The sequence below is a fragment of the Rutilus rutilus genome (assembly GCF_951802725.1).
Source record: "Rutilus rutilus genome assembly, chromosome: 23".
NCBI lineage: Eukaryota > Metazoa > Chordata > Actinopteri > Cypriniformes > Leuciscidae > Rutilus > Rutilus rutilus.
Window position 1 is genome coordinate 192,359 of NC_140233.1, and position 15,918 is coordinate 208,276.

At 49.2% G+C, this 15,918-nt stretch overlaps 1 protein-coding gene across 3 annotated transcripts in view; it reads right to left on the minus strand.

Moving 5' to 3' along the window:
- adam10b (ADAM metallopeptidase domain 10b) overlaps positions 1–15,918 on the minus strand; it is a 41,768-nt gene that overhangs the window by 4,306 nt on the left and 21,544 nt on the right. For 2 of the 3 annotated variants that reach the window (XM_084397398.1, XM_084397399.1), the window contains 10 exons: positions 12,383–12,471; positions 11,811–11,951; positions 11,608–11,700; positions 8,248–8,431; positions 8,005–8,168; positions 6,846–7,029; positions 6,598–6,748; positions 3,349–3,532; positions 2,694–2,802; positions 262–482 (listed from right to left, as the gene is read on the minus strand). In XM_084397398.1, coding sequence (XP_084253524.1) covers positions 262–482; positions 2,694–2,802; positions 3,349–3,532; positions 6,598–6,748; positions 6,846–7,029; positions 8,005–8,168; positions 8,248–8,431; positions 11,608–11,700; positions 11,811–11,951; positions 12,383–12,471 — 1,520 coding nt within the window. The remainder of the gene's footprint in view (positions 1–261; positions 483–2,693; positions 2,803–3,348; positions 3,533–6,597; positions 6,749–6,845; positions 7,030–8,004; positions 8,169–8,247; positions 8,432–11,607; positions 11,701–11,810; positions 11,952–12,382; positions 12,472–15,918) is intronic. The other variant, XM_084397400.1, reaches the window with a different exon arrangement.

Below are 15,918 nucleotides of genomic sequence, written 5' to 3' on the forward strand. Positions count from 1 at the left end.
CACACACACACACACACACACACACACACACACAAACATTTGCCACTATCCACTCTGCGATGTTCTTGTACAGCTCGGGGTTGAAGATGAAACACACACACGCACACACACACACACACACACGCACACACACACACACACACGCACACACACACACACACACAGAAACACTTGCCACTATCCACTCTGCGATGTTCTCGTACAGCTCGGGGTTGAAGATGAAACACACACACACACACACACACACACAGAAACACTTGCCACTATCCACTCTGCGATGTTCTCGTACAGCTCGGGGTTGAAGATGGCCTTCTTCAGGCGGGCCAGGGGACCGTCGGCGTCCACCAGACGGCACTTCATGAACACGTCACAGTAACCCTTGAAGTCGTTGCAGGGCGAGCCGGCCTGAAGGGTCGTGACCTTCTTATTGAAGAAGCGTGCGAGACGCTCTGAGCCAGTGCTGCTGCAGGTGCTGGGGTTCACTGTAACACACACACACACACGGTCAGGGTCTCAGTCAGTGTAGTAGAGTGGATTCTGGGAGGGTTTATCCCGGAACGAGCCAGGTCACAGAGAAGGCTGCAGGTCTGATGTAATGCATCTCAGTAAAACTGTATAACGCTGAAGCACAACGAAAGATAAAGTTTACTGTTGTTCTAGATATTTTAGTTTTTGGTTACACTTTATTTGAAATGCCCTTGTTATACAGACACAACTGTACTTTTATTTATGGTTTGGTTTGATTGTAATTATGCATAATTTACTGTTATTAAGATGATGTCAAATGTGTAACAGGGTCACTGTAAAATAAAGCATTACTGTTTGTTAAACACCAACTGACATTAAAACATTAAATAAACCAAGAATAATTAAATGGACATTTAAAATTAATAAACATAAATTATGATTTGAAAGAAACTGAATATTCAGTGTAGGATTGTATTTCACTTGACAGAATATTTACTGATTGACCCACAGGTCTGTTATGAACAGGAATAACATCATCTTTAGATTAAGCATGATCATTAGTGGCGTTTATGATGTGATTCTGATTGGTCAAATGTGGCATTTAGAAATCAGATAATTTTACACAATCTCGTTTCATACAAACACAACTGGCGCCATCTTGCGTCTCATTTAATAATTGCATTAAAAAGGCAGTGTATATTCCCCAAATATTCTCATGTATGTGTGCCGAAAACAAAAATGAACTTGGTTAAAAATCAATGCACACATTTATGGATAATACTGCAGAGATGTGAACTTGCCAGCATGATTTACTCAAAATGACGTTTGTTTTACAGCACATGATCAGAGACGGCCTCTGTAATACACTACTGTTATTCATGACATCATAATATATTATTAAATTATGCCTTGTGTTAAAGGTGAAGTGTGTACATTTGAGCGGCATCTAGTGGTGAGGTTGTGAATTGCACCCAACAGAAGTTATGGTGGCCAACAGGAAGTGATGTCGTTGTCAGTTAAAGGGGACCTATTATGCCCCTTTTCACAAGATGTAAAATAAGTCTCTGATGTCCCCAGAGTGTGTGTGTGAAGTTTTAGCTCAAAATACCCAACAAATCATTTTTTACAGCATGTTTTAATTGTCACTTTTTGGTGCTCAGAAAAACGCGCTGTTTTAGTGTGTGCCCTTTAAATGCAAATGAGCTGCTGCTGCCGGCACAGGGGGCGGAGCTTCATGAGGTCGTGCTCAGTCTCTCAGGACAATCTCATCTCAGGGAATGATGATAATATCAGAAACTCTCAGTAACGGTGTTCATTTCGACCCGGAGTCGGACAATAATGCCTACAGAGTCAGAGTGCTGTATAGAGATGGAACAGGTATAGTTTAGTTTAATTACGGTTATAACGTATTTGTCATCTGCTTGTGTGTATCCACTATTAATAGCCTACAAGTCTGCTGTTTCAGACCAGGTCCGAATGATGATCAAACATATACTGATGAGTTTAATAAAGTTTACTGTACATCACACAAAAGATGAAGCGTCAGTTTTACTCCAGAAAATCACCGTAAGAGCTGAGTAAACACAGTATAAGAAGTGCGTAAGTACATAAACGAGTTCCGGTAGAGTTGAGGGAGCATTTTCTTTGAAAACAAAATAATTCCACCTCGTCTTCAGCGGCTGCCTCAGATTTCGGGAGTAAATAGAGAGAGAGCTATGTGGATTAATACATCCAGCCACACAACACCTACAACGCTTGCGAGACATTCTGGTCAGTGCAGCAGCTGTGAACTCGATCAGGGCGGGGCTATGTTAAAACGGCAGTGTCTGTCAACACTCGTGGGCGGGGCCTGTGCTGTAGTGACGTCACTAAAGCCGCATTCTGAAAACAGGTCGTTGGGAGACAGTCATGATGATTTATGGGGATTAATAAAAAAGGAGTGAGTGGATTTTTATCACTATTGGGTGGTTGTGTACACACACTGCCAACACACATTTATGTCCAAATAGCATGCAAAAGTGAATTTTGCATAATAGGTTCCCTTTAAGCAATGAGGTTTCTTTTCAGAGATAAATGAATAAATTATGTTTACTTAATTAGGTTACGAATATTATTGTTACTTGTTCATCATTGTGTCAGTGTTTCTACATTGATGTAAATAAAGTGACTCGGAGATGAATAACTGCAAACTGTAACACTAATATGTTGTAGTGTGTAACACTGACTTTTCTCCATGCAGCAGACGTGGCAGAGCTCGGTCTCGTCAGTGCCGTCCACACTAGCACAGGTGCACACCTCCAGACCATACTTCTCACAGATGGAGCCCGAGCAGCCCTACACACACACACACACACACACAGAGAGAGAGAGAGAGAGAGAGAGGCTCAGACATGACTGGTGTGAACACATGCGCATGTGTGCTTGTGTGTGTGTGTGTGTGTGTATATGTGTGAGAGAGTGTGTGTGTGTGTGTGTGTGTGTGTGTGTGTGTGTGTGTGAGTGTGTGAGTGTGTCTCTCACTCACCCCGTTGAGGCACACCTGTGTGTCCCCATGGCAGGCAGTGAAGTTGGCCTTGGGCTCTGATGTGTGTGTGTGTGTGTGTGTGTGTGTGTGTGTGTGTGTGTCACTCACCCCATTGAGGCACACCTGTGTGTCCCCGTGGCAGGCGGTGAAGTTGGCCTTGGGCTCTGGTGTGTGTGTGTGTGTGTGTGTGTGAGAGAGAGAGAGTGAGTGTGTGTGTGTGTGTGTGTGTGTGTGTGCGTCTCTCACACTCACCCCATTGAGGCACACCTGTGTGTCCCCGTGGCAGGCTGTGAAGTTGGCCTTGGGCTCTGATGTGTGTGTGTGTGTGTGTGTGTGTGCGCGTCTCTCACACTCACCCCGTTGAGGCACACCTGTGTGTCCCCGTGGCAGGCGGTGAAGTTGGCCTTGGGCTCTGATGTGGGACACTGGGCCGAGGCTCCGCTGCACATGCCCTGGTGAGCGCACTCGGACTCCTCTCGACACTTCTCGTTCCGGCTCTTATAACCGCACTCGCCCGTGCAGCATGGGCCCTGACTCGGGCTGACAGCAGAACACACACACATGACTCATGATATATCGCACAACATTCATGACTGAGAGAACAGGGAACCAACACCTGAAACTAAAGAAACACTGTTCTTTTCTGAGTTGACTCAAGGGCATGCGAGTAGGAAACAATAACCTTTATCAATCCAATCAGATCATGCTGCAGAAGTTCATGTAGGCTGACAAAAAAAAAAAAAAAAGGGTAACACTTTACGATAAGGTCCTATTGGTTAACATTAGTTATTACACCTAACCCTATTCCCAGATAACCACCGCTGAGAACAGAAGCACAGGCTCATCCGGGTCCCTGAAGTCAGCAGCGCTAGGAACGGTTTGTCTTTCTGGAAGTTTTGCGTCTAGTGAGCTAATAAAGTATTAAAACTCAGTCGAATCAATATTTTGTGTACAGTTATTTAATTATGCCATCCAGTATCGTGGACTCGCTCTCTCTCGTTTCATACAAACGCAGTGGCTATTGTTTTGTACACTGTTGGATTATGAGATAAAAACAGGTATGATTTTTAAAACAGTTCAATCTGAAACCAATATCTCTGATCTCCATAATTATTTCTGTGGTGAAATGCTGTGTAACTCCACCAGTCGGGTCTCTGAGATCTGCCCGTCTCAAGTCAGGATAAAGGAGGAGAGTTGGGCAAGAGGCTAGCAACCCCACACCTTGAAAACAGGCTTGCTACAGAAACGTCAACAGATAAAACAGAGATCTTTGTCCTGGACGAGGAAGGTTCTTCAATTTGAAGACGCTTAACGTAAGGTGGGGAAAGACGTAAGGAAGCCACCAAGCCGACTTCCCTTCTTTCGAACAGGAGTATAAATATCGGTACGTGGAGTGTACGAGCCAGGCAAGACCTCACAGGTTGCAGCAGAGATGAGGAACAACAACCTGACCCTGCTAGGCTAACCCATAGGTGAAGCAAGATGGACCCAGTCGGGGCAGAGGCGCCTGAGGACAGGGGAGCTGCTACTGGACTCTGGGCACACAGCGATGCACTCCACACACAGGGAGAGGGCTTCATGCTGTCCAGGCACACAGGTCACTGACTGGTTGGCAGACGCATGGCTCAAGAACAATTACAGCATCATTCGGGAGAAAGACAAAGAAAATTAACGTAAACTACACTCCGAGCAATGATAGTGAAGAGCAGGATAAAGACCAGTTCTACAGAAGACTGCAGAAGATCCTGGGAACATTCCCAGACCGAGACATCACTATCATTTTGGGTGACTTCAATGCCAAGATTGGATCCGATAACACGGGATATGAGCAGGTCATGGGGACTCACGGACTGGGAAATATGGATGAGAATGGAGAGAGATTTGCAGACGTGTGTGCAATCAACAACCTGGTAATTGAAGGAACATCTTTCCCCACAAACGGATCCACAAGAGCACCTGGGTATCTCCAAACAGCAAGACAGAGAATCAGATAGATCACATCTGTATAAGCACAGAGTTTAGGAGATCCCTGAAGGATGTTAGAGTTAGAAGAGGAGCAGATGTGGTGTCCGACCATCACCTGGTGGTGGCCAGAATGAAGCTGAAATTGAAGAACTGGACAGCCATGGCTGATAAAAGAGTGAAATATAACATCAATCTTCTGAAGGACCCCAAAACTAGAGCAGAGTTCGGACTGATGCTTAGGAACAGGTCTGAAGTACAGGACTGCACGAGGAAGAAGACAAAATACTTCTTCCAGTAAAAGAGGCACTCAGATCAGTATGCCATAAAGAGTGGATTTCAGTGGAGACCTTGACAAGATGGAGGATAGGAAGAAGAAGAAAGCAGCAGTCAATAGCAGTAGGACTAGAGCCGCAAAAGCCCAGGCTCAAAATAGATTGGTTGAAGAATGCGGACCTGGGGCTGGACCTGATGACATTCCAGCAGAGGCCCTGAAAGCAGACTTGGATGCATCAGTGGAGATGCTGTATCCTCTCTTTGAGATGATCTGGGAAGAAGAGGGGATTCCGACAAACTGGAAAGAGGGATACCTGATAAAGATTACTAAAAAAGGTGACCTCAGCAATTGTCAGCAGCTGTCTCTGTCTGTACTAGGGAAGGTTTTCAATCTGATCCTCCTGGAGAGAATGAAAGACATTGCTGACACACAGCTTTCGGCAGTTTTACACAGGCTTCCGGCAGAATAGATCACGCACAGACACTCTGCTGGAATTGTGGAATTCCCCTGTTTATCAACTTTGTCGACTATGAGAAGACATTTGACAGCTTGGATCGAGAGACCCTTTGGAAGATCCTTTGAATCTACGGCATCCCAGTTAAGTTGGTCAACCTGATAAGAAAATCTTATGATGGAATGTCTTGAGTCATCCATGCAGGGCAGCTCACTAACATCTTCCAGGTGAACAATGGTGTGAGACAAGGATGCCCAGTCGGGTTATGAAGGAAGTCACAAGAGCGACCTCGTGGACCCAGCTTGAGGACTTTGCTGATGACCTTGCACTTCTCTCCCACAACAAACAGCAGATGCAAGAGAAGACAGATGTAGACAGATGTATCTATCTCATCTCAGAGATAAGACCAAGATCCTAAAGATAAAATCCTCAAGCAAGGAACCAACTCCTCCTACTTTTCATTACCCAAATGAGTCATTTAAAATATCTACAAATTAGTAAAACTGATCTGAGATAAGTTAAAAACTATTTTGAAGCCTTGTTTACATAAATCACATGACTTTGCCAGTTTGATACGAATCACTGATTCAAAACCATTGATTCACTAAAGGGTTCGAAGCTTCAGGAAAGCAGCAGTCACTATTGCTCACTGTTAGTCCATGGACTAATGGAACCTTACTGTAAAGTGTTACTGGAAACTGAATATAAGCCTCAAGGATGAACATTTCTGCACTGTGACCGTTGTGATGTAAAGCACACTTTGCTCTGTACAGTGTGAAGAACAGGACGGTGTTATTTGTTATTTTACACTCATGACATTATGAATGAGAATCACTGAGAGTAACGAGAAACTGTCTGGAGAATCACAGTAAAGGGACTGAGGGGAAATGTGACTCGGCCCAGTGTTTGTACCTGCAGACTTTGTTGGGTTTGAGTTTGCACTTCCTGTTGTCGGGTTGATTAGCATCGTAGCAGCAGTCGTCTTTACACTGATCACTGTATCCACAGTCACACTCCTCACCCGGCTCCACCAGCCCGTTCCCACAGATCGGCTGCCCGGACTCTGCCACACACACACACACACACACACGGACACACGGACACATCAGCTGCGCTCAGACCTGCAGGACTCGTTCCATCAGTGGCTCTGATTGGCTCACCCACGAAGCAGCTGCCCCTCTTCTTCTCCAGCACCTGGCTGATGTTCTTGATGCTGCACACGGAGAACTTGTTGTTGTTCAGCTTGTCTCCGGATGTGGCGCGGGCGTACATGATGTAGTTCCCCCGCTCCTTCTTATCCTGGCTCTTGGACTCGCCCGGAGTGCACTCCGACCCGGAGTCATGCTGAGGGAAGAAGATCATCATCATCATCATCATCATCACTAGGGATGCACGATTATGACAAATATCATAATTGTCGATTATTCCCTTGAATTTGTAATTGCGTTTATTAATTGCGATAATCACAATTTACATTAAATGATGTTTTGAATGGCTTTATACCAGAGGTTCTCAACTCGTTAGGCCATGGGACCCACATTTCCCCATGGTCAACAAGCCCCACCCACTTTTATAAGGATTTATAAATGATTGATTTTTCTTTTTATTGGTTATGGGAACAACAATGAATACACAATACTAGAACTTTTAATGAAACATGGAAACTGCTCCTGATGAATAATGAAGATTATCCCTGCATGCTAATCCCTCTCAGCGAAGTACGCCGTGTGCCAGTAACGGGATTTACTGGTATTTTACTGTTATTTCCTGACTTACTAATTTACAACGTAACAACGTTTCATCTTCGTAGTTTCTTTTGCGCTTTATAAACAGTGGAGCATTAAACAGCGCGCCGCCACATTAGCATGTGCAGTTGAAGAGTTTCGCTACTAGCGCAGTATAACGGCTGACAGGAGAGTCAGTTTCTCTGAGGTTAGAGACTCAAACTCAACTCTTTCAGCGCACACTTACGCCTCTGCTAGTTCCTGTTGTGCTGGTTCTCTGAAGCAGTCGTGATTCGTCTCTCACAACGTGACATGCTCTAAACACACCTCTTAAACACTGTTCTTAAACACGTGTACGTGTAATGCAAGAAAACAATTTTTATTGCGGCTTTGAACGATTACGTAATCGTGGCATCCGTAATTCGATTAATTGTGCAGCCCTAATATTCACCATCATCATCATCACTAAAACTGAGACGTTAGTTATCAACATTTTACGTTTGTCCACAACACTAATGTTGTAGTCACGCTGTCAGATCACGAGCCACATGTATCCAGTCAGGCGTGTGTCGGTCACGTGTGTGCATCCACTCACCGGCGAGCCGAAGTTGTGTCCCACCTCGTGTGCGAATGTGATGTGTGAGACTTTGGGAGGCACGTGTGAGGCGTAGTTCTGCACCGTGATGATCCCGGTGTTCAGAGACTTCTTCTTCCCGTCGGAATACAGCTTACTCTTCTCACAGATGCCTCCAGAACTCCCTGAGGACACACACACACACACATCAGCACACACACTCACACACTCACTCAGGGTTCTCCTGCAGAAGTGCTGGTTTACCGGCGGGAGCCCCGACCCAGGCCAGACCCAGAACCCCGTCGTCGAAGTCCCGGTCCGTGAACACGTAGGCCAGGCAGTAGTCGTCGTGGTTCTGCTCTGAGTTCAGCTCCAGGAACTTCTCCACGCCGATGTTAGCGAAGCGGAACGGGTTCGACCGGTCCCGCTCGTCACTGGTGGTGTTTATCTGAGACCAGCAGCGCAACAAACCAGTCAGAACCAGCTTCTACTACAGGTTCCTACTACTTCTAACACGTGTGTCGCGTGTGTCCAGTGTGTTGAGCATGTCCAGTGTGTCGCGTGTGTCCAGTGTGTTCAGTGTGTCCAGTGTGTTGAGTGTGTCCAGTGTGTTGAGCATGTCCAGTGTGTCGCGTGTGTCCAGTGTGTTGAGCATGTCCAGTGTGTCGCGTGTGTCCAGTGTGTTGATGTGTGTCCAGTGTGTTGATGTGTGTCCAGTGTGTTGAGCGTGTCCAGTGTGTTGAGCGTCTAGTGTGTCCTGCGTGTCGAGTGTGTCGCGTGTTGGGCGTGTCGAGTGTGTCGCGTGTCCAGTGTGTTGAGCGTGTCCAGTGTGTTGAGCGTCTAGTGTGTCCTGCGTGTCGAGTGTGTCGCGTGTTGGGCGTGTCGTGTGTTTAGCGTCTAGTGTGTTGAGCGTGTTGAGCGTCTAGTGTGTCCAGCATGTCAAGTGTGTCGCGTGTTGAGCGTGTCGTGTGTGTTGAGCGTCTAGTGTGTCCAGCATGTCAAGTGTGTCGCGTGTTGAGCGTGTCGTGTGTGTTGAGCATCTAGTGTGTTGAGCGTGTCGAGTGTGTCGCGTGTGTCCAGTGTGTTGAGTGTGTCCAGTGTGTTGAGTGTGTCCAGTGTGTTGAGTGTGTCCAGTGTGCTGAGTGTGTCCAGTGTGCTGAGTGTGTCCAGTGTGTTGAGTGTGTCCAGTGTGTTGAGTGTGTCCAGTGTGTTGAGTGTGTCCAGTGTGTCGCGTGTGTCCAGTGTGTTGAGCATGTCCAGTGTGTCGCGTGTGTCCAGTGTGCTGAGTGTGTCTAGTGTGTTGAGCGTGTCCAGTGTGTCGCGTGTGTCCAGTGTGTCGCGTGTGTCCAGTGTGTCGCGTGTGTCCAGTGTGTTGAGCATGTCCAGTGTGTTGAGTGTGTCCAGTGTGTTGAGTGTGTCCAGTGTGTCGCGTGTGTCCAGTGTGTCGCGTGTGTCCAGTGTGTTGAGTGTGTCCAGTGTGTCGCGTGTGTCCAGTGTGTCGCGTGTGTCCAGTGTGTTGAGTGTGTCCAGTGTGTTGAGTGTGTCCAGTGTGTCGCGTGTGTCCAGTGTGTTGAGTGTGTCCAGTGTGTTGAGTGTGTCCAGTGTGTCACGTGTGTCCAGTGTGTCGCGTGTGTTCAGTGTGTTGAGTGTGTCCAGTGTGTTGAGTGTGTCCAGTGTGTCGCGTGTGTCCAGTGTGTTGAGCATGTCCAGTGTGTCGCGTGTGTCCAGTGTGCTGAGTGTGTCTAGTGTGTTGAGCGTGTCCAGTGTGTCGCGTGTGTCCAGTGTGTTGAGCATGTCCAGTGTGTCGCGTGTGTCCAGTGTGCTGAGTGTGTCTAGTGTGTTGAGCGTGTCCAGTGTGTCGCGTGTGTCCAGTGTGTTGAGTGTGTCCAGTGTGTTGAGCATGTCCAGTGTGTCGCGTGTGTCCAGTGCGCTGAGTGTGTCGAGCGTGTCGAGTGTGTTGTTGAGTGTGTCACGTGTGTCGAGCGTGCTGAACTGTCGTGTGTGTCGAGCGTGCTGAACTGTCGTGTGTGTCGCGTGTGTCGAGTGTGTCACGTGTGTCGAGCGTGCTGAACTGTCGTGTGTGTCGAGCGTGCTGAACTGTCGTGTGTGTCGCGTGTGTCGAGTGTGTCACGTGTGTCGAGCGTGCTGAACTGTCGCGCGTGTCGAGTGTGTTGTTGAGTGTGTCGCGTGTGTCGAGCGTGTCGAGTGTGTCGCGTGTGTCGAGCGTGCTGAACTGTCGCGTGTGTCGAGCGTGTCGAGTGTGTCACGTGTGTCGAGCGTGCTGAGTGTGTCACGTGTGTCGAGCGTGCTGAACTGTCGCGTGTGTCGAGCGTGTCGAGTGTGTTGTTGAGTGTGTCACGTGTGTCGAGCGTGCTGAACTGTCGTGTGTGTCGAGCGTGCTGAACTGTCGTGTGTGTCGAGTGTGTTGTTGAGTGTGTCACGTGTGTCGAGCGTGCTGAACTGTCGCGCGTGTCGAGTGTGTTGTTGAGTGTGTCGCGTGTGTCGAGCGTGCTGAACTGTCGCGTGTGTCGAGCGTGTCGAGTGTGTCACGTGTGTCGAGCGTGCTGAACTGTCGCGCGTGTCGAGTGTGTTGTTGAGTGTGTCGCGTGTGTCGAGTGTGTCGCGTGTGTCGAGCGTGCTGAACTGTCGCGTGTGTCGAGTGTGTTGTTGAGTGTGTCGCGTGTGTCGAGCGTGTTGAACTGTCGTGTGTGTCGAGTGTGTTGTCGAGCGTGTCGAGTGTGTTGTTGAGTGTGTCACGTGTGTCGAGCGTGCAGAACTGTCGCGCGTGTCGAGTGTGTTGTTGAGTGTGTCGAGCGTGTTGAACTGTCGTGTGTGTCGAGTGTGTTGTCGAGCGTGTCGAGTGTGTTGTTGAGTGTGTCACGTGTGTCGAGCGTGTTGAACTGTCGCGTGTGTCGAGTGTGTTGTCGAGTGTGTTGTCGAGCGTGTCGAGTGTGTCGAGTGTGTCGAGCGTGCTGAACTGTCGCGTGTGTCGAGTGTGTTGTTGAGTGTGTCGCGTGTGTCGAGCGTGTTGAACTGTCGTGTGTGTCGAGTGTGTTGTCGAGCGTGTCGAGTGTGTCGCGTGTGTCGAGCGTGTCGAGTGTGTCGCGTGTGTCGAGCGTGCTGAACTGTCGCGTGTGTCGAGCGTGCTGAACTGTCGCGTGTGTCGAGTGTGTTGTTGAGTGTGTCGCGTGTGTCGAGCGTGTTGAACTGTCGTGTGTGTCGAGTGTGTTGTCGAGCGTGTCGAGTGTGTCGCGTGTGTCGAGCGTGCTGAACTGTCGCGTGTGTCGAGTGTGTTGTTGAGTGTGTCGCGTGTGTCGAGCGTGCTGAACTGTCGCGTGTGTCGAGCGTGCTGAACTGTCGCGTGTGTCGAGTGTGTTGTTGAGTGTGTCGCGTGTGTCGAGCGTGTCGCGTGTGTCGAGTGTGTTGTTGAGTGTGTCGAGTGTGTTGTTGAGTGTGTCGAGTGTGTCGAGCGTGCTGAACTGTCGCGTGTGTCGAGTGTGTTGTTGAGTGTGTCGCGTGTGTCGAGTGTGTTGTTGAGTGTGTCGCGTGTGTCGAGTGTGTTGTTGAGTGTGTCGCGTGTGTCGAGCGTGCAGAACTGTCGTGTGTGTCGAGTGTGTGACTGACCCGGATCCTCTTGACCATGAAGCTGATGTTGCGGATGCCCATGAAGTCTGTGCCCTGGTAGATGGCGTCGATGGCCTTCACATGACTGGAGATCTGAGGAGACACACAGTACATCTTCATCACCCTCATCATCTTCATCACCCTCATCATCTTCATCATCATCATCACCCTCTTCTTCATCTCTGTGGTCAGACCCGCTGTACCTGAGCGATGACGGCCTCTCTGGTCTTGTAGTATTTGTAGAACAGGTGATCAGTCTGGATGAAGAGCTGGCAGGTGTTCTTCTCCACCTGAGTCATCCTCCTCTTCCTCAGTAACGCCTGATCCTGCGCTGACGACTTCTCCTGCAGAGACAGAGTCAGCTCACCTTCATTTATACAGCGCTTTAACAATATAGACTGTTTCACAGCAGTGATAACAGGAGATTACAGTAACAGAGATTGTTCAGGCTTTACAGCAGCTCTAGAATAAAGTTATTGTCCGGATAAAGTTAGATTGATTGATTCACTTCAGTTGCAAAGATCATTAGTTATTAACTCAGGGGCCGCTAACACGCTTTCACAGAAACCAGAAACTTTTCAAGCGCTCCGGCCGATCATTCGCAGGACAACAGTGTTTGGTGCTCGAGAACGCAAACTTTAAAACAGGATCCAAGTTTTGACAATGTTTGAAAAACATGATCATCTCCGTGTAAACTCAAAACCGTGAATGTGTGAGGATGCGAGCGCTTAAGAGTGTTTGTGTCAGTAAAGAGTTCAGCTCTCGAGGGTCTGACCTTCAGCGGGTCCTCCTGATACCTCTTCATCCGCTCGAACACTGACGAGTCCGCACAGCCGCCCTCCGGCCCGTATTTATGAGGATAATCTGACAGACACAGATCAGCACATGATCATTAACTAAACACATCCATGAGCACAGCTGAGAACCAATCAAGTTAAGGGTCATGTGACCGCTGACCAATCAGAATCAAGCATTGCAGAGAGACGTGTGATCAACAGGAGTTAACGGCACTGAAGCTGTTTTAGGGGACAGAGTCAGGAGCACTGTTGGCTGGTTGAGGTTTACACGTCATGCCGGTTTCCATGGCAACTTTCAAGGCCAGAAACAAGTTAAAAACTTTAAAAGAGACATTAAAAAAAAACTATAGGTTTTTCAAATTGGTTTTAGATAAAAGCTGTTGAGGGTTGACTCTGAAAAACAGCAGTATCTGTCCGGAACAAAAAACAACAAGGATCTTGTGGGTCTCAAAAGATAAACACAAACACACTCCTGAACAAAATCTCAAGAGCGGGAGAAACATTACAAGCATTCGCATTCGTGCCGGTGGATCGTCGTGTCGGATCGTCGTGTCGGATCGTCGTGTCGGATCGCCGTGTCGGATCGTCGTGCCGGATGTCGTGTCGGATGTCGTGTCGGATCGTCGTGCCGGATCGCCGTGTCGGATCGTCGTGTCGGATCGTCGTGCCGGATGCCGCGTCGGATCGTCGTGTCGGATCGTCGTGTCGGATGTCCTGTCGGATCGTCGTGTCGGATCGCCGTGTCGGATCGTCGTGTCGGATCGCCGTGTCGGATCGTCGTGCCGGATGTCGTGTCGGATGCCGTGCCGGATCGTCGTGTCGGATCGCCGTGTCGGATCGCCGTGTCGGATCGCCGTGTCGGATCGCCGTGTCGGATCGTCGTGCCGGATCGCCGTGTCGGATCGTCGTGTCGGATCGCGGTGCCGGATGTCGTGTCGGATCGTCGTGTCGGATCGCCGTGCCGGATCGCCGTGTTGGATCGCCGTGTCGGATCGCCGTGCCGGATCGCCGTGTCGGATCGCGGTGCCGGATGTCGTGTCGGATCGCCGTGCCGGATCGCCGTGCCGGATCGTCGTGTCGGATCGTCGTGCCGGATGTCGTGTCGGATCGCCGTGTCGGATCGCCGTGTCGGATCGCCGTGCCGGATCGCCGTGTCGGATCGTCGTGTCGGATCGCCGTGTCGGATCGCCGTGTCGGATCGTCGTGTCGGATCGTCGTGTCGGATCGTCGTGTCGGATCGCCGTGTCGGATGTCCTGTCGGATCGTCGTGTCGGATCGCCGTGTCGGATCGCCGTGCCGGATCGCCGTGTTGGATCGTCGTGTCGGATCGCCGTGCCGGATCGCCGTGTCGGATCGCGGTGCCGGATGTCGTGTCGGATCGCCGTGTCGGATCGCCGTGCCGGATCGTCGTGTCGGATCGTCGTGCCGGATGTCGTGTCGGATCGCCGTGTCGGATCGCCGTGCCGGATCGCCGTGTCGGATCGCCGTGTCGGATCGTCGTGTCGGATCGTCGTGTCGGATCGTCGTGTCGGATCGCCGTGTCGGATCGCCGTGTCGGATGTCCTGTCGGATCGTCGTGTCGGATCGCCGTGCCGGATCGCCGTGTCGGATGTCCTGTCGGATCGTCGTGTCGGATCGCCGTGCCGGATCGTCGTGTCGGATCGTCGTGTCGGATCGCCGTGTCGGATCGCCGTGTCGGATCGCCGTGTCGGATGTCCTGTCGGATCGTCGTGTCGGATCGCCGTGCCGGATCGCCGTGTCGGATGTCCTGTCGGATCGTCGTGTCGGATCGCCGTGCCGGATCGCCGTGTCGGATGTCCTGTCGGATCGTCGTGTCGGATCGCCGTGCCGGATCGCCGTGTCGGATGTCCTGTCGGATCGTCGTGTCGGATCGTCGTGTCGGATCGTCGTGTCGGATGTCCTGTCGGATCGTCGTGTCGGATCGTCGTGTCGGATCGTCGTGTCGGATCGTCGTGTCGGATCGTCGTGTCGGATCGCCGTGTCGATCAGTTAGATCCGCTGTTTGAGTCTTCAACTCTTGCTCCTGTCTTGAAGCAGTAATTACACCAGCGGATCCACCGGCACGAAACGCGAATGCTTGTAATGTTCACCCGGTCTTGGGATTTTGTTCAGGAGTGTATATTTATTATGATTATTATTATAAACAGGGACATTCAATCAATCAGCAAATTGCACTAACTATAACAACCCTTCCCAACTGAAGAAGATCACACTGATTTGTGAAACGTTCTCACACTACTGACTTGAGTTGGTGACGTCACTAGTTCAGGATACTTTACTTTCCGCTTGCCAAAAACATGTTCATTAGAAACACTAGCTGGAATCAAGCTTTACAAGCACTTCAAACATTTCAAGGTGGAAAGATGCAACATTTTACACCTTTTAAAATGAATCGCACTTGGGTTAAGGTTAAGGTTAGGGTTAAGGGTCATCCGCAGTGTTTCGTTCTGCATGGGTTAGAGTTAGGGTTAGGGTTAGGGTTAAGGGTCATCTGCAGTGTGTCGTCCTGCATGTAAAGACACTGCTGTTGGGTTAGGGTTAAGGGTTAGGGTTAGGGTTAAGGGTCATCTGCAGTGTGTCGTCCTGCATGTAAAGACACTGCTGTTGGGTTAGGGTTAAGGGTCAGGGTTAAGGGTCATCTGCAGTGTGTCGTTCTGCATGAGTTAGAGTTAGGGTTAGGGTTAAGGGTCATCTGCAGTGTGTCGTCCTGCATGTAAAGACACTGCTGTTGGGTTAGGGTTAAAGGAGAAGTTCACTTTTAAAATGAAAATTCTGTCATCATTTAGTCACCCTCATGTTGTTTCAAAGCTGTAAGAATTTCTTTCTTCTGCTGAACAGAAAGGAAGATATTTAGAAGAATATCAGTAACCGGACAGTTTTTGGGTCCCAATGACTTCCATAGTATATTTTTTTCCTACTATGGAAGTCAATGGGACCCAAAAACTGTCTGGTTACTGACATTCTTCTAAATATCTTCCTTTCTGTTCAGCAGAAGAAAGAAATTTACATTTACATTTATTCATTTAGCTGACGCTTTTATCCAAAGCGACTTACAATTGCTATATATGTCAGAGGTCACACGCCTCTGGAGCAACTAGGGGTTAAGTGTCTTGCTCAGGGACACATTGGTGTCTCACAGTGGATTCGAACCCGGGTCTCTCACACCAAAGGCATGTGTCTTATCCATTGCGCCACACCACCCCCCTGAAACACACCACCCCCCTGAAATTCTTACAGCTTTGAAACAACATGAGGGTGACTAAATGATGACAGAATTTTCATTTTAAAAGTGAACTTCTCCTTTAAGGGTTAGGGTTGGGGGGGGGTTAGGGTTAGCTCAGCGCTGCAGACGCTACGGATGGATCATGCAGAAATAAACACTCTTTTGCGATCCATGACTGCTCACTTATCAACAGGGCTAATCACAGACGCCTCTTCTCATTGGATGAGAACACACAGGCTCATGAATATTCATGAGACACTGATGAGTCAG